Genomic DNA, 24,340 nt, shown 5'->3' with positions numbered 1-24,340 from the left:
AATGTACTTTAGTGCACTGTCATTAATAGTCACAATCACTAACTAGACTTTATTATTTTACGGATAAAGAAACTGACAGAGAGGCTAGATAAATTGTCCAAAATTAAATAGCCAGAAGATGGCAAAGGAGGGTTCAGACATAGATCTTCTGATCCCCAATATTTTAATCTTTTCGTTATACCACATCGTTGGGGCATTTTCTGATTTCACCTACTCTAGGTTGAGGGAGGGAGTAAGGAAGAGTAGAATGGGTTGCTCCCATACCTCTCATTAGAGCAAGGGAGAGTTAGATTATAGGAAGAAAACCAGCAAGCTGAAAGGTCCAGGGGGACAGATTAAGACAGGTACCTTCGTTCACAGGTACCTGTCAGGCTGGGTTCCTCCAATTACTCTTACATGCACACGCGCACACACACACACACACACACACACACTGTTTGTCAGTTGACTATCATACCATTTTTACCTAGGCGAGATTATACGATTCCTCTCTCACTCTCTCTCTCCACCCTACAGTGGCTCAGAACTCAAGGATGCGGAAACAGAAAACAGAAGCAAGAAGTAGAAGAAAATGAAATGCACCTGGTGAGATAAAAGTTAGGCCCCCAAGGAAAAACTGTGAGTGGTCAAGACATAGGAAGCTTGAAAGAGGGACAGTTAATCTATTGGGATATATCTGCTGATGGTGGAGGGAGGGATTCTTTGTAGGAATCTTAAGTTAAAGAATTTGAGGATGGACATAGGGGAGACTGAGGGAAATGAAAACCTATCAGATGGCATAAAACCTTCAGGACATGGGACACTTGCCTTTTCTTCTACAACCACAGTTGGTCTCCTGGAAAGAAGGTGGCTGGAACCTCGAAGTATCCCCTAGATGGTTATAGCTATAGTTAGCATCACCCTCCCTCCCTATTCCTCATTCCCCACACCCTCCACCCACAGCAGAAGTGACCAAACAGAGACTTCTGAACACATTTATTTGATATGTCGAGTGGAGAGAGGAGTGATTTAGGGTTACTCCCCACTTCTACCTGTGGGGGTGTTCATAAGCTCAGACAGACAGAACAGCAGCTTAGAGCCCATGACCCACCTCCTGGAAAAATGAGACAACCTGTTGTATTGGTTGGGGGAACAGGATGGGAAGAAAAAACAGGAAGCTGAGAAGTAAAGCTGAGAGCAGGAAGGGCAGCAGCAGAACTGAGGCTGGGGATTGCTGCAGCAAATTCCCAAGGAGAGTGAAGAAGATGTCCTGAAAAGTGGTTAGGGCTGGAAGCAGGGTGTGAACAAGGAGCCAAGCCTGGAGAGAGAAGCAAGACCTGCAGAATGGGGGTGGGATATTCACGAAGAGGGTAGAGTGTCCAAAATCATGAGTGGGCTGTGTTGCAGGGCATACATGGAAAGCAAGGGGTTACTATTGCAGGAGGTCAAAGAGATTGGATACTACTCATAAGTAGGGGCTCCCTAACGCTTCTGAACAAATGCAAGTGAGCTTGGGACCCTTTTGGGGCCCTAGCACAAATGGTCCGGTGTGTGAGTAATTCCCATATGCATGTGAAGTGGCCAGGGCATGAGTGCATGTGTCTATATGACCAATAAATAAGAGTACTTACCCTTCCCTGCAAGTGCAAGTACTGTGCTTGTAGACACATGTTTACCCATGTGTGCGTGCGCCGAGCCCATGAGCACATGCAACAGACCCCTATGTCCGAGGTGTGTGTGTGAGCTGGTTCTTCCACCCTTCCCAAGGTCTTGATCCCCACCCTCCTTGGTTCCTCTCACTCCTCTCAGCGCCCAGGCTCCCCTGGCCCGCCTAGACTCTGGAAGCCCCCTAGCAGGCGGATCTGCTCAGTCTGCATGGAGTGGCGCCTCACCAACTTGCGCTTGGTCCTGGGAGAGCCTGGCGCCCCCGCCTGGGGAGGGGCGGGCAGCGAAGGCGCCCGACCTCCGGGTTGGGGACGAATGTCAGGGATGGGAGGGTGGGGGCTGACATTGAGCGGGGGCAGGAAACCAGGCCGTGTTTGCGCGATGTGGTCCAGAAGCAACGTCCCCGAGCCCCTCCGCTCCAGCAACCCTGGACTCCGCCTCCGCCCGCTCAACGGAGACACAGCCCCAGGCAGACTCTCCTGGGACTGGCGCGGGGAGGGAACAGAGCCGGCTGGAGGGAGGGTCAGCGGGGAGGCGCTGTATCTGCGGCGCTCCAGGGACGGGCGGCTGCACTCCGGCGAGTCGGGGCAAAGATTTCCGGGGATATCGAGCTCCACCGGCTCCATGCGGCTCAGTTTCTGCCTCAGCCCTGAAGGGGGGCCAGGCTCCTGAGCTTCTGGCGCTGTGTTTCGGCGCGAGAGAGGACCCCCACCCGTCACTTTCTCCGCCCACGGGGGCGGGTCCTCTGGGCCTTCAGTGCTATGACGTCTGGAAAGACGCGGTCGACCTGTCAGGGTCAGGCCGTTGAATTCGGTGGTCAGGCGCTCAATCCCCGGCCTCACTTCGGCAGGAGGAACCGGTTGAGGAGGGGCCACTAGGCCCCAAGGCTCGGAGTTGAGCCTTTTGAGTGGTTTTGGAGGATGACGGGGTGGTTTGGGGAGTGGCTCAGAAGGGGAGGGGTCATCGGGGGGCTTAGGAAGAGGGAATTCAAATACGTCCCGCTTCTCCTCTTCTTCCTGGGTGCGAGGGGATAACAATCCCTGTCCTCCTACTCCTGCAGTCTGCAGTTGGATTTCCGACGGCGACGTGCAGACCCCCGGGCTAAGAGGAGCGGGAGCGGGGTCCTCCACCCCCGGGGACGGTGGGGAATTGAGATACTGCCGGGTCTTCTTGGTGCCCGAGGGCGAGGTGTCGGTGGTGATGATGATGACCTCCGTGCCCTTGGCCTTACAGGCGTCCAGCAGCGTGGCAAGGGTCTCGCGATCCCCGCGGTCCAGGGCGTGGACAAGCGCCGAGGCGCCAGCGTGATCTCGGACTGAAGGGTCTGCGCCATGGGCAAGCAGCAGGGAGGCCACCGCTGCGCCCCCGCCGCCAGCGCAGGCGTGCATAAGCGCCGTGCGCCCTAGGCGATCTGCGATGTTGGGGTCCGCGCCTTGCTCCAGAAGGTAGCGTACCATGCGCGCCTTGTTCTGGGGGTCGTCGTAGCGGGCCCGACAGGCCGCCATTAGCGCAGTCTCCCCTTGGGCATCACCCTCATTCACGTAGGCGCCCCCCTCCAGAAGCAAACGGGCCAAGCGTAGCTTACCCTGACCCACGGCCCGAAGAAGAGCGTGGCCCTCGGTGTGCAGCATAGCTGCCGCTGGGGCGAAAGCACCGATGGAGCCGGGACTGGGACCTGCCGAGGATGGCTAGGGGAGTGGGGGTGGTGGCTGGCAGAGGCCCGAAGGCTCAGTGGCGAAGCCAATCCCTGCAAAAAAGAGAAAGATCTTATTTATTGATTCAGGCAGGGAAACTGAGGCACTGGTGGAAGGATCGGCGTGGGGCGGGGGAGATCTCCCAGGCACTGCACACAGTCCTTCTTCTAACTCCTGCCTTGAGCCGCCCCCATCCCCCCAGCGCATGCCTGAGGAGGTGGGAAGGGTGCACCCGCACTGAAGGACGAGCGCCAGTGCAAATGCGTACGTGCACGCGCAGGGATACCGCACCGCCACCCTCACCCCACGGCTTATCAGACCTTTCCAGCATCCCCCTTTTCTTATCCGTACTTGGAATCCCCCTTCCTAGGATGCTGAACGCCACCCCCCGACACACATGCACCCATACATTCACACACAGTCCCATTCCTAACCTCTTTTAGGTTGCCACAGCCCCACAAACTGAATGGGGGGAGGGAAGCAGCTTGCGTTTGGGACCTAAAACGGGTAGGGGGAGAATTGCGGGTTTCTTTTGCCCCTGCTACATTCCCCATCACTCCTTGCTCTTTCCCCTTCCCAGGCTGTGCACCCAAATAGATACCTGTAAGTCCGCAGAATCTCCTCCGGGCCAGGACTGAGGCCAGGGCCACGGGGCAGCTGGGGTGGCGGAGCCGGGTTCCTGGGGGCCCACATGGCGTGGGGGTGGGCACCCGGATTCCCTGGGTGTCAGTATCTGCGACCGGGCACAGAATCCTGGTCCCTCCTCCCGGTGCGCCCCGGGCACAGCGCCGGCTCGGGAGGAGAGAAGCTGGGGGGGGGAGGGCGGAGCTCTGCTTCTCTATTTATAGCCTAGTCTCTGAGGGTGGGGGCGTCGGGCACCAAACCGTTACCCCACTCATGCACACATAAACCCTCAAAAGCTAGAGGCTCCAATCCTGACTTCCCTTGCTTAGCCGACCTCCCCTCAGTCACAACAAACCTAAGTGTTCCTTAGGAGACTCCTCCGCGACCCAGACTGGGACCATCCTAGTTCTTCGTTGAGCTTCAGCAGATCCCCATTCTCCGAGCTTGGTGTGTTGATGCGCGCCTGTGCGCCAGATCTGACCTGCCACACACAGCACATGGCACACTGTGCAGAGGGGTGGAGAGAGGCGATGGCGATCCACAGCCGGGGTCCTTACTGTGCAGAGCGAGGCAAGAGTTGTGGCTGCCTTCTCGTAGTTTAAATGTCAGGGGGAGCTGGAGTCACACAGCGATACATCTTCATTCCACCTCCCCCCAAACGGAACATGTACCACAAATAAACTTGGACCTCAGCTCCCTTGTACAGACCTCTTAGATAAGTATGAAGAGGTTGGCTATCTGGGATCATTTTTAGATACAGCAAGGGGCATTCCCAGTTGTCTCCTCTCCATATTCTTGGAGGGGTGGGAAGGAGAGAGATAGAAAAGGGGCAGAGAAGAGTGAACCTTGTAACACATCCTCTCTCATTGCATCTCTTTACTCTCAGTCTTGCTTAGAATCATTATTTTTCCATCTCACTTAAAGGTCTCTGTTTGAATCGCTCCTTAAAGTCTTCTTCTCCCTGTCTGTAGCAGTCGGTTTCTCTCACTGTCTGTCTCTGCCTCTCCTCACCATCTGCCCTGTCTCCATGGTTACCATAGCTTCCATCTGCATATTTTAGGAATGAGTTTGTGTCCAGCTGGAAGGCATCAGGGGGAGTGGGAGGGGGAGTGAGGAAAAAATCCTAAGGATTTGGAAAACTCACCTGAGGTAATTCAGAGGCTGGAGGCCACCAGACACAAGATACAATGTTCCTGGAGAAGGGGGAGAGAGAAATATTTGCAGGGAAGCCACCCATTTTTACTAGCTGCCATTTATTGGAAACCAACCATGTGCCAAGTACTTTACATACATTATCTCCAATCCTCACAACAACACTATAAAGTAGGAATTATTTTCTTGTTATAGATGAAGAAACTGAGACTTAGTAAAGTAAAGTAAGTTCTCCAAAGCCTCACAGCTCTGTTTCTGTCCTATTCCAAAGACTTTGTGCTTGCCACTCCACCTACAGCCTTCCCAGTCCAGAGGCTTCACTCCCAGGGCCATTTTCCCTGACGTCTGGGTTATTGTTCTTAACTAACTCCTAGATTCTATCTCTACTCTGAACTCTTTCCCTCTGTTTTTTTTTTTTTGCGAAGTGGGACTCCTCCTCCCGTGCCCCCTTTTACCAAGGGCTAGGAGGAACTGGAAGGCAGTGGGAAATGCAGGAAACACTGGATTCCTTCCCTGTCTCCTCAACTCTGGTTATCTGATTCCTAATCCTTCCTTTCCCAAACCCTCTTTCCATCTTCTCACAGACATGGCAGCAATCCACAGGAAAATATTTTTCTAGAAAAGAAATATTCATTGGTGGTGCTGGAGGGAGGCAGTGCAGGATTGAAGGGAAGGTTGGAGTAAAGAAGGAGAGGCCCAGTGTGAAGACAGAGTCACAAAAAGAACGACGCCTAAGAAGCAGGTTTCACAGAGGTTTATTTCTCTGTGTAAGCTCCCTCAACAGAGTCCCTCGGTGAGATGTGAGAGTCAGGTTCCCTCTGTGAACTGTCGCTAGCCAAGGGGATCCTCCATCTGAGATGAGGTGTGAAATGACTGACCCTTGGTTGATTCTGCAACTCCATCTCTCTCCTCACCCGGCTTCTCTAGCCTGAGTTCCGGCGAACTCTCTCCCTCCCTCCACTCCTCAGCTTCAAGTGGGCGGACCTCCCTCCTCGGCTTCTCCAAGATTGGCCGGGAGAACTCACCAATGGGGAGCTCTGGGAGGCGGACCTAGAACGCCAACAGCTTGAGGAAGACCAGCAAATTTCAAGTTGGCTGCGGCGTGTTTTCCGCGTGGGGGAGGGGCAGCAGGTAAGGCCCCGACTTGGTGGCTCTGACCTGGTTCCGTTCCACACCTTCCGAACTAGTTCACCAAGGCCAAGCTGCTAGATAGACAACGCTTTCCGGCAGCCTGTTGGATCAGCCCGCTTCTAGTTCCCTACCCTTTTCCTCTGGGCTCCCATTGCTCTGTTGATTTTATGCCAGAGAACCGTAGTTTTCTTTCGCGCAAAGGGGAGTTATATTAAAGGAGAAAGTGAAAGACTCACTCTGGTACCTCTGACTCTTTGCTATGGGGTCAGCTTCCCCTAAATCTATTACTGTTAAGAGCCTGACAAACTCCTGTTATCTATCAAGACTCTGATGAAATGTTACCTTTACCTGTAGCTTTCCTGGTTCACCTTTTTTTGCAGAATTAATTGTTCCCCAGTCTGAGGATAGCATTGTAGGCATACCTCTGTTGGAGCACTTAGTGCTCAATCCCTCTTTAATGTTTCTATTCTTTTTAGAATATAAGGTTTTGTAGGGCAGGTTCTAATATTTAATACACAGTGCCCAATAAAGGTTAATTGGATGGAATTAATTGGGGAGGAAGAATTTAAACTCCTGATGTAATTAGGGAAAAATTAATAAAAGATAAAACAAAATACAATACAGTATATAATTATGACCTCTTAAATTAGTGTTTCATAATATAATTGCTCCCACAGTCCAGAGAAGGGAGAAAGCCAAGAGGACTGGGATGGTGAGGGGAGGCTTTAGGAATCACAAAGTCTTAAGTTTGGAACAGACCTTAGAAATCATGTATTCATTCATTCATTCATTTTTAAGCAAATATTTATTGAGCATCTACTGTATGCCAGACATAATGCTAGACAATGGGGATCATAGTGAATCCTCTACTTTAGATATGCATTCTTCCTTTGATAAACCATATTTAGTAAATGGTTATCCAGCTTCAGTTTAGACTTCTTAGTAAAAGAACTTCCTATCTCACTTTGTTCTTCAATCAGTATCTAACAAATAAAACAAATACGTGGCTCAACAAAATGCAATCCACATTTCCACTGTAAAAGAGGAAGAGCTGTCCTAGTGGTAACATTCTTAAAGATAAAGAAAATCATCCCTTTTGTTTTCTGATTATAGAAGTAATATACATTTATCCTAGAAAACTTGGAAATACATAAAGGTATAAAATATCTATTATTTCATGACCGTGATATAGTGTTATTATTTTAATATGTACCCTTTCAAGTTATTTTCTGCTTGTATACATATGTATACATCCGTGTGTTTGTGTATATATTACACACATAGGGCCATACAACAAATACAACTTTATATCATGCTTCCCCCACTTTACATTATATTGTGAACATTTTCTGCCTTTAAATATTATTTGAAATAATTATTATGTCTACATAATGGTCTAAGATGGATGTTTGATTTTTTTTTTAACCATTCATTTTTTTGTTGGACCATTTAGGTTATTTCAGAATTTGTGCTACCATGGATAGCTCTTTGATAAACATGCTTTTACTTATATCTCTGACTATATATCTGATGATTTCTTTAGGATAAGTGTTTAAAGTGGGATTACTGGGTTGAGGATATAAACTTTTAAAAGGCTGTAGATTCAAGGGGTCAAATTGCTCCCCCAAAAGACTGTGTTTATAGTCCTTCCAGTAAGGTATGAGAGTGTCCATCTCAAAAAAACCCATGGCAGCCTGATTATTTTTTAAATCTTTGTCAATTTGATAGGTAAAGAATGGTTTTATTGGCTATTCTTTCCTTAATTGCCTATTTGCACATTTATTCTATTCATGTTCTTTGCACATTTATTCTACTGGGGTGATTTTTTTTCATTTGGATTTCCATGAGTTCTAATATGAGTGTTAACTCCTTGTCTTATTTATTACAATTATAGCAAACTGTAAACATTAGAGTGCTCCAGGCCTCAGTCCCTGGATCTCTTCTTTTCTCTCTTCACATCCACTCCTTTAGGAATCTCACCCAGTCTCATGGCTTGAAACATTTGTATACTGAGAACACCACTAGAATGTAAGCTCCATTTAAACTCCATGGGTGCAGGAGTTTTTTGTCCATTTTGCTCACTGATACATCCCTAGCACTTAGAACAGTGCCTGGCACTTAATAAGAACTCAGTAAGTATTCATTGAATGAATTTAGATGGTTTTTAAATTATTATTATTCCCATTTTACAGATAAGGAAATGGGTTTACAGTTATTAAATAAATTGCTGAAGGTTGTATAGCTAGAAAATGACTGAACTGGGATTCAAATCCATGTTCTTAACCACTACATATACTGCCTTTCTTAAATTTGATGTAATTGTTTTTCTGTACGTTCTGTTGAAACCTGCTTCATAGTAACTTCTACCACATCACACAGTTATGCTTAATTGGGAATGAGTATAATGTACATGAGATGTTGTTGTTTGCAGGGGAAGGAGAGTACAGGGGTAAACACTAGGGAGGGTTGATGTTTATGGAGGAGCAGTCTGGGACCAGGTGATGGGAAACCTTAAACATCTTCAAGAATTTAGACTCAATCACAATCTTAAATAGAAGAGACTCATTGTAGATTCCTGAGCTGAGTGGGGTACAGATAGTTTACAGTTTCCCAACCAGTTTAGTGCCTTAATTAACTAAAGTTTTGTCTTCTTTTTACCCCACATCCTTGAGGGTCACTTGGTTAGTATGTGGAAATGGAGTTAGATTTGTCTAACCTGAAAGTTCATGGCCTTTTCTTAACTCCTCACTGCTTTGCAGTCAAAACAGCTCCTGTGTCCACTGCTAGAACTGTATCTATCAGGTGGAAAGACATCTAAGCTGTCTAGTTAGAGTGTCTTTTCCCTTGAAAGGGCTTGAAGACATGGTGGCAAATTCTTACTACTTCTCTAGTGTCCATAAGACATCCTCTCTCCTCTAATGTGTTCTTTAAGTCAGATCACAGTTTAATCTATTAACTAACAGCCATCTTTTCCTGACATTTTTCTTGGCACTTGGACTTGAAACTTTCCAAATTCCTCAGGCACACATTTTCCCACCTCTCCTTCCTGCTGCATATTATTAATCTCATCTACTATGCTGTTTTACTATATTTTTAATTTTTTAATGAATATTTTTTCTTATTACAAAAGCAGCCCCTATTCAGTACAGGAAAAAAAAACCCCATAAAATACACATCATCAAAAAACCCCCAAAACCCATCACCTCCAATTAACCAATGTTAATTTTTGTTGTATATCCTTCAAGAACAACTTTTTAATTCATATATCTGGGTGGGTGTATGTGTTTGACAAAACAGATTACCTTGTACATATTTTAAAATCTTTTTTCCCCCTAACTAATCTTTAGTGGAGTGCATTTTGTTGAGCCATGTATTTCTTGTTTTATTTGTTGAATATTGATTGAAGAACAAATATCCCAAAATGGAATGACCTGCAAAGTGAGAGAGGGAGTTCTCTTACTAAAAAGTTTAAATTGAAGGTGGATAACAATTTACTAAATATGGTTTATCAAAGGAGGGATGCAGGTCTAAAGTAGAGGATTCAATATGATCTCCATTATCTAGCATTATGTCTGGCATATAGTAGATGCTCAATAAATATTTGTTGAAAGAATGAATGAATGAATACATGATATCTAAGGTCTGTTCCAAACTTGAGACCTTGTGATTCCTAAAGCCTCCCCTCACCATCCCAGTCCTCTTAGCTTTCTGTGGGAGGAATTATATTATGAATCACTAATTTAAGAGATCATAATTCTATACTATATTGTCTCTTGTTGCTCCATAGCTAACATATTGTTAGTATGTTCCCTTAATATGATGTGATGAAAATGGCTCTTCATCTCTGTGATCTTCCTCCCTGAAACACACAACCCCAGTCTAATCAAGAGAAAAACATCAGAAAAATTCAAACAGAGGAACATCCTATAATACATCTAACCAGTACTCCTTAAAACTGTCAGGGTAATGAAAGACAAGGAATGTCTGAGAAACTGTGAATTTTGAATTGCTACTCAAGTTTCTTGCTTTTTTTTATTAAGAAAATTTATTTCTTAAAACAGTTTTAGATTTACAGAAAAACTGAGCAGATAGTACAGAAAGTTTCCATATGCCCTGGCACCAGTTTCCCCTATTATTAATGTCATATATTAATATGGTATACTTGTTACAATTAATGAACAAATATTGATACATTGTAATTATTCAAGGTCCATACTTGATTTGGAGTTCCTTAGTTTTACCTAATGCTCTTTTTCTGTTCCAGGATCCCATCTAGGATACCACATTATATTTAGTTATCATGGCCCTGTTATGTATGGAATATGTCTATACATACATATACCTACATGCACAAACATATATGTATATGTATGTATACATACATAACTGAAATTGAGAGGATCCATATGCAAATACTAATAATGATTATTACTACATCATGGTCATGAAATAATAGGTATTTTTATATATACCTTTATGTTTTTCCAAATTTTCTAGAATAAATATATACTACTTCTATAATGAGAAAACAAAAGGAATGGTTTTCTTTGTTTTTATGAAGGTCACCGCTAGGACAGCTCTCTCTCTTTTACAATGGAAGTGTGACCTTTCCTTGTTTTTGATGACCTTGACAGTTTTGAAGAGTACTGGTCAGATATATTATAGGATGCTCCTCTGTTGGAATTTGTTGGCTTTTTTCTCCTGATTAGACTGGGGTTATCAGTTTTGGGGAAGAGGATATCACATCATATTAAGGGTACATACTAACAATATGATTTAATTTTGTTCATGTTGAAACCTTGGTCATCTGACTGAAGTAATGCTTGTCCAGTTTCTACACTGTAAAGTTACTCCCCCCACCTTTCCAAAATTGTTTTGGACAAAATTCCCTATACACAGGCCATACTTAAGGAGTGGGGAATTACACTCTCCCTTTTTAGGGTGGAATCTACATAATTTATTTGGAATTCTGCATGAGAAATTTGTTTTTTCTCTACCACGTATTAATTTGTTCAAACGTTTATTTATATCAGTATGGTCTCTTGGATATTTATTTTATACTTTGGTGTTATAATCCAATACTACTTTATTGCTCAAATTGTTCAGGCTTTGGCCATTGGGAGCTCTTTCAGTCGACTCTTATGCCCTTGACACAGCCGCATCAATGTGTGTGTTGTGTTTTTGAGCACTTTCTTACTTTCTGGCACTACAAGATGCTTCAGTCTCATCTTGTATATTTCCTGCCCCAGTCCTAGAATCAGCCATTTCTCCAAGAAGCCCTGGTTCCTTTTATTGGAAAGTGGTATTAGGAGCCAAGATCTGGGTGCTAGGTATCTTCCCTGCTACTGGGATTTCATTTCCTTCAAGTTTCATTTTCATTTGATGACTTTCTTTATCCCCCATGCTATCTGACTGGCTTCTCAAAAATAATGACAAGAGGCAAAGTTCAGTTACGGCAGCAGGAGGAACTTTCAGTTCATCACAGTGGAATGGGCTGCCTTGGAGAGGAAAATGGACACCCTCTCTTTAGGAAAATGCCACCAGAAGCTGAATGACCAACAACTTACAGAGGATAGTACTGTACTGGGAGGGTGTTTGGGCTAGAAGACTCCATGGGTCCTTCCATTCTAAGATTCTGTGTTTCCAGGTGGTGTTTAAAAAGATCAACTTGATTGTAATGGCTCTTATCACATACATCCCCACCCCCAATCAAAGGACAGTGAGACTGATGACTCATTCCTGTTCCCTCCCAGTGTCTGGCACGCTACCTTTTTCATGGTAGATGCTTAATAAATGTTTTGTTGAAATGCATTGCATTAGATTGAGTTTAGGCCTGGTTGGGTTTGGAAAGTGAGGGAGAGAAAGAATTCAAAGATCATATGTAGATATGCAGATGGTGATAAACATCAAATTAACTTAGGGGCATAGGAAAGTTTTATCCAAGGGTCTAGTCACTTTCCTCATTGTGCTACAGTCACACCATATTGCAATTATCTGTCCTGTTGGAACCGTGTCTCATCCATATTTTATATTTTTAGAAATACCTTGCTTGGCACTATGCCTTCTCAAAATTTGTTGAATTAAACTGGCTTTTCAGGTCTCTGGGAGAAAAGATTGAGTGTCTTGTACCTCCCTGGCTTCCTGTCTGTTCTACTGTACTTTTTCTCTGTGTTTTTGTCTTTATCAGGTTTTTCCTATTGGATGTCTGAATCCCCAGGCCCCCTCCATCATGGCCAGCCGGGGTGGGGGCCGGGGTCGTGGCCGTGGCCAGTTGACCTTCAGCATGGAGGCTGTGGGCATTGGGAAGGGGGATGCTTTGCCCCCACCCACCCTGCAGCCTTCTCCACTCTTCCCTGTGAGTGTCTGCCCTCCTTTCCCAAGACTCCCATATGCCCCTGGCTGACTGTGTATGATCCTGGATTCCTCCTGAGCCATCATAAAATCATCCTCATCTTGCCCCTCCCTGTCTGTATACTCCCACCTTATATGGGATGTTTTCCAGACAAGGAAGTATCTACCCTCACTTTTTACATTCTCAGCTCCCCAGCTTTCAAAATGCTGTGTTGCTCCACCCATTTGCCTTGGTCCTCTGCTCAGTGGGAGCATTGGATTGAATTGTGGGGAGAGGAGAGGCCCTCCCAGATTTGTACTCCAGCATGTTCTCCCTGAATTGACCATTGCCTCTGCCTCCTTAGCCCTTGGAGTTCCGCCCAGTGCCTCTGCCCTCAGGAGAGGAAGGGGAATATGTCCTGGCACTGAAGCAGGAGCTTCGAGGGGCCATGAGGCAGCTCCCCTACTTCATCCGGCCTGCTGTCCCCAAGAGAGGTCAGTTGGAATGCTAGTATCATGTTCTGAGTGCCTTCCATGAGTAGTGCCCTATACTTAGCACCGCTGGGGCCCAGAGAGGCCAGAAGAGGCACAGAAAGCTCACTGCCTAACTGGGGAGATCACAGTAATTACCCCTGCATTTGAAATGCATTATGGTATCCATGGTTTGTTTTGAATCTCACAATAGTCTTGGACAGTAGGAGGTTAAGTATTAAGATGCCCATTTTACAGATAGAAATGAGGAGATGTATTAAAATTTTTTAACAATCTGGATATTGCAGGTACCAACCAATCAGAAGAACTTGAGAAGGGGTCTCTGAGAAGCCCTGTAATTAAAATATTACCCCTTTGGTTTGTGGATCATGAGAGGTCAGGGAGCCAGGAGGGACTGGAGTACAGGATGTACTTAGGAGGTCTGGGATAGTGGATATTTACCAACTGGTGTGGAAGTACAGTATTTCAATGTATTGACAACCAGTGCTTTCCTCCTAAGCCCTAGAAGCTAAAGTTCAGAGAGATGAAACAATTGCCTAAGTTAGTCCCATTAACGAGGAGTAAAGGGAACACTGAAACCCTCGTTTCTTGCTCTAGTATACTTTCCACTGTACCACACTACCAGTCAATATAGCCATGCCTTTGCATTAAGGGAGATAACAAAAACATTGTAATTTGAGGTGGCAAAAGGACGGGTTAGAAGAGTGTTGAAGGTCCTCATGGAAGCTCACCCCCTGGGCTCTGGGTCTGGGGTGAGGAAAAAGGCAATATCTGAGTTTTGAGAGGGCTGGACCTCAGGAAGAACCCTGTTCTAGGGCTCTGAAAGGATAAAACTTTGACCCTTGACCTCTGATCCCTCAGATGTGGAGCGTTACTCAGACAAATATCAGATGTCAGGGCCGATTGACAACGCCATAGATTGGAACCCTGGTAGGTGATGGACCCTTTCATTGACCTCCCTTCTTTCAAATGCTTGAGATGCCTCAAGCCCCAAGCCACCACCCTATCCACCCTCCTCTGTCTCCACCTTCACCCTATTCAGGAGCCTTAGATGTGCTCCAGACTCTACCTAAAAACCTATTAAATGGCCCCCACTCCTCTGGAGGCATCCAAGCCACAGTTTTGTTCCAAGCAGCTTTGACCCAGCCCCTTCCTTCCTCACCCTTAACCCTGATCCTTACCTGTCCTTTCAAAGAGTCATCATTTATAGGACACCCCAGGGCAGAGTATTGCTGACTTTTTCATTCCCGCTATTCCTAGATTGGCGACGTCTACCCCGGGAGCTAAAGATCCGAGTACGGAAGCTACAGAAGGAGCGTGAGTGTATCTGGAAAAAGGAGGGAAAGGAGAGGTTTCCTTCATCAGCTGTAGGGCCAAGGCTGCTGGTGGTCTTGCCTGCCCTCCCAATTCCTACCTACCCAGTCTACCCAGTATTGTTGCTGGGTGCCACGGTGGCCACATGAGGGCAGCAGAGTGACATGGTCTATGCAAGAGGGTGGGGTAGAAAGCCATCTAGGAAGTTTGCTCTGATGGTTCACCTTTTGATCCTCTCACCAGGGACCACCATTCTACTCCCCAAGAGGCCCCCTAAGACCACAGAAGATAAGGAGGAGACAATACAGAAACTAGAGGTAAGGAAGAAATGCGCATAGAGACCACCTGGGCCCCAGATTCATTCCTCCTCCTTGGCCCATGTGTGCCTCAATTTTTCCCTTCTGTGAGCTGAGTTTCTCTTCCTATTCATCCTCACATAAGACCCTGGAGAAGAAGGAAGAAGAAGTGACTTCAGAGGAAGATGAGGAGAAAGAAGAAGAAGAAGAGAAGGAAGAGGAAGAAGAAGAGGAGTATGATGAAGAAGAGCATGAAGAGGTGAAGGGGACCTCCTTTCATTCTCAGGCCCCCTTTCTTCCACTCATAAGCTCTGGGGATCTCAACTTCTGAAGGCTGGAGGGCCAAAGGAGATAGTGCCTCCAAAGGATAGAGCCCTCCACTTTACCTGTCCCTAGGCTCTTCTCAAGAGTGAACTACAGCTTGAATGCCGAGTGAACTATAGGCCTGGAATGCTGCGATTGGGAGGGAAGGGGACTGGTACACAGGGATGAAGGAGAATGCTGAAAGCATGCCAACATACCTTTCTTCCTTCCTTTCTTTCTTTCTATTTCAGGAAACTGATTACATCATGTCATATTTTGACAATGGAGAGGACTTTGGGGGTGACAGTGATGACAATATGGATGAGGCTATATACTGAAGAAGGACTCTAAACAATACCCTGGACATTCATCTCTTTCTTGATTTAGGACACAGAGAGTAGCTGTCCCCTATTATTAGGTTTTGTGGACAAGCAAATCATTTGCTCAGAATCCAGATAACCTGTTTGGTCCCTGGAGATAGGAATAGAGAGTGACCACAGATAGCTCTCTTTTCTACCCTTCCCCTCCCTCTCTCCTGTGGTATTGTATCACCTCTGATATCTTGGGGAAAGGACAAAGGACCAATGTCTTAATTGTATGAAAGTGAGAAAGGAGGGTCGAAAGAAGGACTGGAATCATTAGAGCTGAGACAGCTGTGCACATGCCCCTACCCATTTATAGTTCTTTGTGGAGATAATTGGGGGTGCAAGCAGTTAGGAGGAATAAGGCCAGTTTTATATTTTTAAATAAAATGTTTTTATCTGTCTCTCTGTCCAGGGTGAAGCCTAGTGGGAGAGGGCTGGAGGAATGAAGGGGATGCCTAGTAAGCCATTCTTCTCTCCTCACCTGTTAAGAGTCCAGTGTGACACGCTGGGGTTACAGCCTTCCTGTCCTTTGCCCCTTCCCTCCTACCCCCATGGTGGGACACCTAATCCCCATCTAGCTCTGCCAAGGCACATTCAGGAGCTCATCTGCAGGGCTGCGCAGAGAGAGTTGTATACAGCCCACGCCCTGAAGACCAGCTGGCTTCTGGGCTTCTGGTCCTCAGGCAGTGGGGACGACATGATTCACGTGTGTTCACATGTGTTCACAGGGACACAGGCCCTCACTTTCCCACGCTTGACCTTGATCTTGTCCTTGTTTACAAGGAATGGTTACAACTATTTTTGTGGGGAGAGTCAAGAAAGCCAGGTGTGGGGAGGGAGTAGGGAGGAAGTGCCGATTCTTCTTCAGCACGCTCGCCCTCTTCCAGGCCCTGGAGACCCCACTTTGAAAGGTGTGTCTGTGAAGCAGGAGCCCCCTAAATATCCTATTCTCCACTTCCGGAAGCTGCCGTGTGGCTGAGTTGCAGTTTCCCTTCTGTGGAATTTAGTTCTTCCTTTGTGGAATTTAGTTAGCCTTTCTCTCACTCCCTTCTTGTGGGGAGGGGGAGGGGGCAGGCAGTGTTGCTTTACAGGAAGTAAGGAGGGTGCAGAGGAAGGGGGTGACTTAGGGACACTCAGCTCTGAGATGTGCATTCTCACCCACACAGTTCTCCCTTGGGTGAGGTCACTTCCCTGGGCTCTGATTGGCTTCCGAGGAAGCCCTAGATGTACTGATTGGTTCCAGCCACTTGACATGCAACAGTCACGGGCAAGCTGCATGTCCAGAATAGGGACTGGATAAGGAGGCAGGAACAGATAGCTGGGATGCTGTCATAGCAACCTTACTAAACATTTGAAAGCCATGAAGATGGGATGTAGGAGAATCTTCAAGAAATTCCCCAGCCATATTCAGGTAGGCAGACTGAATTCCCTATGGCATCAAGTGATAGAGACTGGCAGTCTAATGTTAGATATTTCTGACCCAATTGTAAAGAATGAATAGGGGCTGTGACTCCATTGAGGGAAAGCACCTTAAAAGCCTGGTTTGGGTGTGGTAGTAGATGTTAAGGTAGGAGCCAAGAGAACAGAGAAGGAAACAGGAATAGAAATAGAACATTCCAGAGTTATTGAGCAATTTGGATGATTGATGTGTTCCCTTTTCTAGTTCTCTGAGGTATTGTGTGAGTGGAGTAGGGGGAGGGGCCAGGGGACCTGTCACTGGGGTTTCCCATAGTCACACTGTAGCTGTGATTGTAGCTAGGGAGAAATGAGCAGAAAACAAAAATAAAAGACCCTGGAAAATCTCCTTTACCTTTCTCCTCTGCATATACACACATACCAGACCTAATCTGGTTAACTATGTTTGTGTCTATGTTGGGGGCACAGTTGACCTCCTAAATCCCACCTAATGCCAGCATGTGTACTCAAAAGAGTGGGAACAAAGAAGATTCTAGACAAGAGACAGTAGAGGAGAACTGAACACACCCCTGCCCCCGCCTCTATACACACACATCCTTTTCCCATGAAACAGGGGAAGGATAAAGGTTAGAGTGGCCTCTTGGGATCAGTTGTACTTCCTCAAAGACAAAGTGTCAGAGAGACCAGACCATTCTTGGACTCTTTCCTATCTGGCCTCCTGCCCTTCCTGGCAGGTGACCTTGCTGAACAAAGCCAGAGACAGGGGACCCAGCAGCTTCCCCAGATTCCGGAACAGTTCCAGGAATGAGCTAGACTGTTTCCATTGACCTTTCCCCTACTTTCCATAGGTTCTATTGGGCAGGCTGAGGCAGGAGCCTAAGACTCAGTAAATAGAGTCAGGGCTGCTAGTCCTCCGGAGGACCACCTGAAAGGGTAGAGGTCCAAGCACTACTTGTAAACATTTAGAGAGGCCCCACGTGGTTCTTGCTCAGCCCTGTACTGCGTGCCTGCTTATGTTGAATAGATTGCTCCCGTGCCCACAGCCTAGGCTGCTCTGGCCCCAGGCAGGGTAGGTTCTCAGTCAAGAATCCTATCCTTCCATACCCCATGTTCCATCCCTAGCCTACTGGTCCCCTCCCACCTCGGGCAGGAAGCTTGAGATTGGGGTCTGCAAATTTAAGCTCAGGGACTCAAGTGATTTGAGGGAGGGCTGAATGAGAGACCTGGTTATAGCATGCAGTTTAGAAGATTGGGAGTAGAGACCAAAGAAAATTGGAGGGTCAAGTATTGGGTGGACAGGACACCCATGGTTGGTGAGGTAAAGACATGTATTTTCCTCAATTCATTTTTATTGCTGTTTGAACTGTGAAAGGAACGAAGGGTGGCTTGTAGGCCTAGGCTAGTTTAAGAACTAAGCCAAAGGGAAAAGCTGCCATCTCAACTGGGCAAAGCACTGGTTTATGGTCCTAGTTTCACCACTCCATAGCTTTGTACCCTTGGGAAAGTCATGTAGTCTCCAAGCGTCAAATTCCTCATGTATGAAAGAGAATTTGAGTTAGATGTCCACTAGGAAATCCTTCAAGCTGACGTTGATCCACCTGCAAGAATCCAGATGGTTCTGAGAACAAAGGTCAGGATGTGTCCAGCTTTTGCTGAATTCATTCCGTCTGCTGGATTTCCCCACCTTATTCTCAGTTGGGCAGGCTAAACATACCTCAGGCAACTAGCCAGTCCTTTCCAGGAACCTGCTTCATCCCAAGTAGCAGAAGGATCAGCAAGTCCATTAACTAGCAAGGAAGGAGACACCCCTGCAGCAGAGTTCAAGGTCACGATCAGCAAGCCAGGACTCAAATCAAGCAGGCCACCAAGGAATTTCTGACTAAGGAAGGGGCCTGTGGGGCAGGTCCTCCCTATCTCCCCTCATGTAGCATGTCTGGCCAGAGGACAGAGAAGAGAAATGAGCTAGACAGGAATAGTTCAGTTAGCTAATCTGGCCAGACCAGTGGTGACCCTCTCTCCACTGACCTTTCCCCTACTGAGACTCACTTTTTCCCCAAGGTCATTTGGGACCAGAAAGTGGGAAATAACAAGTTCTAGTTTCCTAGTATCGCCTCAGAAAGTTATTTGCCTTATTCCCAACAGGACTTAATTTGCCATTGTACTCCGGAGGGAAGGGAGGTTACCCCTGCAACTCTAATGGGAGTCAGTGGAAAGACAGTGATCCAACCCTAATTGCAGGACCTGAGAGGCTAAGTGCGATCACCCTGGGCACCCAAAATTTGGGGGGAAGGAAGCCAGGGATTCCTCAGACCCAGTCCTGACCAATGCAGGGAGGGGCTATGCCCCGGTGACCTCTGACTCTGGGACTGTTCTTCATTCTCAAACCTCTCCTCCTCCTGGAATTCTCAGCTGTGGGCTGAGGTTCCCAAGACTTGGACCCCCGCCTCTCCTTGAATCTTCTCCATTCTCTAATTCCATTTCCCTTGGTATAAAATAGACAAGGAGAAATATCCAAATCTTGTGTCTTATGTTCTCTGTTACACTCAGGGCAGCCTTAATAGTGCTAGAATAGGAAGGAGGTTAGACCTGTCTTTGCCTTACCCAAAAGGATTGGGGGGACAAACTAACCTGAGTCATGGACACAGATCTGGGATATTTCCTATCTTGGAGAGAATAGATGAAATCCCATGTGGACAGGGAAAGAAGCCCTGGTACTCATCCTCCTTATGCTCTGCTATGGCCAGAGAAATAGCTATTCTAGAGGGGAAATTCCCTCAACTAAGGAGGTCAAGGTAACTCTTTTACCTCATTTTTCGTGGGCAGGGATGGTAAGAGGATGTGAAACAAAGATGGGGTCAGTGAAAGGAAGGCCAAATGCTGACCGGTCCTTTTCTCAGCCCTCTGCTTCCTGTCTCCAAGCCTCTCTCTTGGCCCTTGGACAGTCTTTCTTGTCTGACCATACTTGGATGCTCTTGGCCCCTCACCTCTCCCTTACTTGGCTCCTGTTTTGAGACTTGCTTTCCATCCCGAGCCACCATTCTAACACCTGTCCAGAGCTATCAGGGATGTTTATAAACTTCTCAGGAGCTGGACTGGGCCAGGTCAGGAGGGGTGGCTGAGAGCCAGAAAGAGAGCTTGTCACTCAGACTCTCTTATTGTCTTTCAGATTCCTTTCCTTTTCTGACTCTCTAACCAGATCTTTCTCTCCATGTCTCTCTTTGCCTCATGTCTTTAGCATTATGCTACTTAAATTAGGTTATCAATGGGTGATGTGGTGAGGAATATTTGGAGCCGCAGACTACACACCTTCCAGAATGTCAATTTTACTTTTAAGAGTTGCTGGGGGAAGATAAATTATTCTTATACTAAAATTACACAAATATATTATGCAGTGTGAATCAAAATTTGCACTTTTTAAACATAAAACGGGTACTTCAAAGACATTTCTGGCTTGTGACAGGCTACTTTGGACTGTTCCAGAAGCCCGGGGGAAAATTCAGTTTGCCTAATCTTAGGGGTCCTTCAGAGGAAATATTTGAGAAGAAGCTCTACTTAGAGCAGAGATGACAACCTAAGGCAAAAACCTTAACACCAGACAAGAGCCAAGGGTATAAAGGAGTGAAGCAGGTGAGTGTAATGCAATAGGGAGTGGTGAGAACTGGCAGATATAAGTCTGCCTGACCCTTTTAGCTCTAGCAGGTCGATGCCATGAAGGAATGTGGGCTCAGTGTTACCAAATGTGGTTGCTTTTTAAGGGAAGCCAGAACAATAGATTTTAGTGAGATCTGTTTTTTTTTTTTTTTTTTTTTTTTTTTTTTGCGGTACACGGGCCTCTCACTGTTGTGGCCTCTCCCGTTGCGGAGCACAGGCTCCAGACGCGCAGGCTCAGCGGCCATGGCTCACGGGCCCAGCTGCTCCGCGGCATGTGGGATCTTCCCAGACCGGGGCACGAACCCGTGTCCCCTGCATCGGCAGGCGGACTCTCAACCACTGCGCCACCAGGGAAGCCCGAGATCTGGTTTTTTAATGTTTACAACCAATTCAAATATTTAGGAAGAAGCTATACAAGTTTCTAAATGCCTGCAAGCTGATTCCACCTATGGGCCCTCGGTTTGCTGCCTCTGACCTCTATCAACATTTCTTCCACTTCCCAAGGGTGTATGTGGTCCAAATCTGGGCTTCCAAGGTCTCAAATTCTGTTCCCAAGAGCTGGGGGCAGTGAGCTTCATGAGGTTACAGGGGAGAATGGAGCTCTCCGGCAGGACAGCTTGGGGAGGTAGAACTGAAGAGAAGCCCTTTGGGTACCAATGGCAGGTGACACCTTTCTCCAGCGGGAGAGAAGGAGCCATTGGTCCCTGCCCAACCACCTTTTCCCTGATCTTCAGGGATATGGAGCTAAAAACATCTTGGGGTCTGGAACAGAAACCAAAGATTCCTCAGAGTTGGAAGATGAGACAAGCATGAAAGCCCACGCATAGAAAGAAATGGGAGAACAGGAGATGAAGGAAGGAAGCTGTGAGCCTGGATAGATGAAGGAGGAAGTCAGAATTTAGACAGGTAAACTGGAGAGGGAGGGGTCTTTAGCCACAGAACCATATAAGGGAAACACAGTTCTCACGCTCCTGAACCCCGCCTCCCCTCCCAGCAACTGAAATCCTTCCCCTGTCCATCTGTCCATGAGGTTAAAAATATCTTAGCTGGGTACCCAGCCAGACATTTCCAAGAACCTGTTTACCGACCATCTGATTGACTTGGAGAGGTGGTCAGCAGCTCCATCACCCAACAGGGAATGAGAATGGACCTTGCTTGACATTCCAGGACTCAAGGCCCATGGGTGTCACAATTCTGTCCCCATGTTCTGCCTTTCCTCTTCCTTCTTCCATCACTCCATGGCCTGGAGATGACCAATCAGTTGGTAGTCAGAAAAATCCCAGTCTTCAGTCTGTCCATCCTTTTCGTTACAGGCTCCATAGAAAGTACAGCAGGGTCACACCAAGGGAGAGGTCAGGACAAGACAGGAATAGCCTAAATAGGCTAAATTGGGCCTCATCAGTGGGGCCTCCACTGGCTTTTGTGCTACTCAGTCTAGCCCACCTCAGGGAAATAAATTAAATGAGATGCAATACCTTCAAATAAGGAGTCTGAGAGTTCTTTGTAGTGTCACAAACAGCACTCTCTGTTTCTCAGTTTATCACTCCAAATGGTGGGAAGCTTTCCCCTGGAGTTGTATACTGAAAAGTTAAGAAAGCTCAATTAATTAATTCCCAGAAGGTGATAGAGTTACTCCAGAGGCCTGTGAAGCACGCTGGGAGTATGAGAGAGAAAACTCTAGTGGTCCCAGAGCTATAGCATGGGGGTGTGCAGAGGGCCTGTCCTGGCCTGGGGGTGGGAGTCCCAATAGTGGGCCACCTCTCCCACCACAAAATTAACTACAGGTTGAGTCAGCCTCTGTACAGTGACCTCTTCTCAGACTGTTTTGCTCCCCCAACACAGGAAGGGAATCAAGAGAAGCAAAGAGAGAGTGGTGTTACTTATGATAGGTCAGAGAGGAGGAACAAATTTGAGGACATGCCTGGGAGTGAGCTAATCAAGGCAGTGGTGGTGAATATGCCTCCTCTTTTATTTTAGATAACAAGCAAAATAACTTCGCCATTGTTCTAACTCTTCATATATATATATATATATATATATATATACACATATATATATATATACACTTTTTTTAGGAGAAATAAAGCTGTATTAGTTTGCTAGGGTTGCCAGAACAAAATGCCACAGACTGGGAGGCTTAATTAATTTTCTCACAGTTCTGGAGGCTTTGAGTCCAAGATCAAGGTGTCCACAGGTTTAGTTTCTTCTAAGGCCTCCCTCCCTTGCTTGCAGATGGCCACATTCTTTTGTTTTTTCATTTAATTAAAAAAATTTATTTTATTTTAGGCTGTGTTGGGTCTCCGTTGCTGCACGCAGGCTTCTCATTGCAGTGGCTTCTCTTATTGCGGAGGAAGGGCTCTAGGTGCGTGGGCTTCGGTAGTTGTGGCTCACGGGCTCTAGAGCGCAGTAGTTGTGGCGCACGGGCTTAGTTGCTCCGCGGCATGTGGGATGTTCCCAGACCAGGGCTTGAACCCGTGTCCCCTGCATTGGCAGACAGATTCTTAACCACTGCACCACCAGGGAAGCCCCTGTCCACATTCTTGCTGTGTCCTCACATGGACTTTCCTCTACGACCTGAGTGTGCATGTCTGTGTCCTAATCTTCTCTTCTTATAGGGGCATCAGCACATTGGATTAGGGCCCAGCCATATGACCTCATTTTAACTTCATCACCTCTCTTAAGGCCCTATTTCCAAATACAGTCACATTCTGAAGTACTAGGGTCTGGACTTCAACATATGAATTTATGCGGTTTCAGTTCAGACCATAAGAGCAGCGTCTCCCTGTTGGTTGAAGCAGAAGTCTCTTCTCAGAGGAGAGAGGAGTCTTCCCACATGGCCTAGAACTTGACCCAGCCAAGTCATGACCATGACTCTGATTCCCTGTTGTTTTACCACATGCCTCAGTGACTGAGAGTGTAGGTCAGGGAGTGAAAAAGAAATTACGTCCTTAGTACATTTTCACTAAATATTTCAGCCTTTGTGAGGCCACGTATTCACAAAAGAAGTAAAGAAGTTATGTTTTTGTCACCAAGTGGTTGGCCTTGGAAGGCACCCAACTCACTGAGGAACCACATAAGTGCCTCCAATATGCTGAGGCAAGCCATGAACAGAGGAGCTGAAGACAGTGAGAAATCAGATGTCACATCCTAGTTGGGAAGCAGGTGCATCACCAGGTTAGTTCAATCAAATCCGTGTTATAGGTGCTGGGGTTGAGGAGGGCGTCAGTCCTGGAACACATTATCAGAGAAATTTATATTTTCATATGGCCTCAAGTTACTGGCATCCTCCAGTACTCCCTTTAGCATTTCTTGAAGGGTAGGTATTATAGTACTGATCTCCTTAGCTTTTGTGTGAGAATGTCTTTCATTTTTCCTCATTCCCAGGTTTCACATGTGGATGACCAGGGTTCACACTTAAAGAACTTTACTATTTTCTTACAGCTACATTGGACCACCAGGAAAATAACTTGCCTGGATATTATTTCTTGCTTTTAATGGTCACGATTTTTGCCAGAAGATGAGACAATGGATGTCCTCCAGCATCACATCTATGTACATATTTCTCTGCAATGTGTCCAGCAGGTCCCACTCTTTGTGGGTGAGTTCTACAAACACGTCTTCAAAGGTCACTGACCTCTAAAGCATCATGGATATTCTGGTTCAGTCAGCATCATTCTTTCCAGTGCCTCCCATGACTTGCTGTATTCTGTTGGTCAGAAGCCAGTCAGTAGCCACTCAGTAGTTGCACAAAGAGTGGAGTTTCCTCACTGGATGTGGATCACAGTCTGTGGCTGGGAACATCCAGAAGTGGGGTTCAGTGTTCTCCCCAAGAACTGGGAAAAGTGGCTGCATTCTGGAAATAACTGAAAGTGATGAAAATCCAGCCTCAATCATCACTGAGAAGGTGGGGATAGACCGTGTGCGGCGG

General features: G+C 46.5%; 2 protein-coding genes across 6 annotated transcripts; one reads left to right on the top strand and one right to left on the bottom strand.

Moving 5' to 3' along the window:
- Positions 1–960: 960 nt before the first annotated feature.
- On the bottom strand, positions 961–4,531 carry ANKRD34A (ankyrin repeat domain 34A). Of its 3 annotated transcripts, XM_060300111.1 has the most exons (3): positions 3,940–4,174; positions 3,773–3,836; positions 961–3,391 (listed from the first exon to the last, which is right to left on the bottom strand). In XM_060300111.1, the coding sequence occupies exon 3, from the start codon at positions 3,273–3,275 to the stop codon at positions 1,785–1,787; it is 1,491 nt and encodes a 496-aa protein (XP_060156094.1). In that variant the 5' UTR covers positions 3,276–3,391; positions 3,773–3,836; positions 3,940–4,174; the 3' UTR covers positions 961–1,784. The 3 variants fall into 3 exon arrangements, with proteins under 3 accessions (XP_060156094.1, XP_060156100.1, XP_030725155.1); XM_060300117.1 differs by lacking the exons at positions 3,773–3,836; positions 3,940–4,174 and adding an exon at positions 4,318–4,531; XM_030869295.2 differs by lacking the exon at positions 3,773–3,836 and having other exon boundaries at positions 3,940–4,173.
- On the top strand, positions 2,252–15,746 carry POLR3GL (RNA polymerase III subunit GL). 3 transcript variants are annotated; one of them, XM_030869299.3, is made up of 9 exons: positions 2,389–3,089; positions 6,083–6,245; positions 12,433–12,600; positions 12,941–13,070; positions 13,929–13,997; positions 14,328–14,384; positions 14,625–14,698; positions 14,823–14,936; positions 15,232–15,746. In XM_030869299.3, the coding sequence occupies exons 1-9, from the start codon at positions 3,061–3,063 to the stop codon at positions 15,316–15,318; spliced, it is 891 nt and encodes a 296-aa protein (XP_030725159.2). In that variant the 5' UTR covers positions 2,389–3,060; the 3' UTR covers positions 15,319–15,746. The 3 variants fall into 3 exon arrangements, with proteins under 3 accessions (XP_060156121.1, XP_030725159.2, XP_060156128.1); XM_060300145.2 differs by having other exon boundaries at positions 2,402–3,089; positions 6,042–6,245; XM_060300138.2 differs by lacking the exon at positions 12,433–12,600 and having other exon boundaries at positions 2,252–3,089.
- The last annotated feature ends 8,594 nt before the right edge of the window (positions 15,747–24,340 follow it).

This window comes from Globicephala melas, chromosome 1 (genome assembly GCF_963455315.2).
Source record: "Globicephala melas chromosome 1, mGloMel1.2, whole genome shotgun sequence".
NCBI classification, from domain to species: domain Eukaryota; kingdom Metazoa; phylum Chordata; class Mammalia; order Artiodactyla; family Delphinidae; genus Globicephala; species Globicephala melas.
This window is presented reverse-complemented; position numbering and strand designations above follow the sequence as displayed.

What these genes read in the sequence shown, in the direction of transcription:
- POLR3GL (XM_030869299.3), top strand. Translation starts at nt 3,061, where the DNA reads ATGTTGGGGTCCGCGCCTTGCTCCAGAAG. An exon ending in TCCGCGCCTTGCTCCAGAAG is followed by an intron (nt 3,090 to 6,082) that starts GTAGCGTACCAT and finishes TCCACTCCTCAG; the next exon opens with CTTCAAGTGGGCGGACCTCC. An exon ending in CGCCATAGATTGGAACCCTG is followed by an intron (nt 13,998 to 14,327) that starts GTAGGTGATGGA and finishes CGCTATTCCTAG; the next exon opens with ATTGGCGACGTCTACCCCGG.
- ANKRD34A (XM_060300117.1), bottom strand. Translation starts at nt 3,275, where the DNA reads ATGCTGCACACCGAGGGCCACGCTCTTCTTCGGGCCGTGGGTCAGGGT.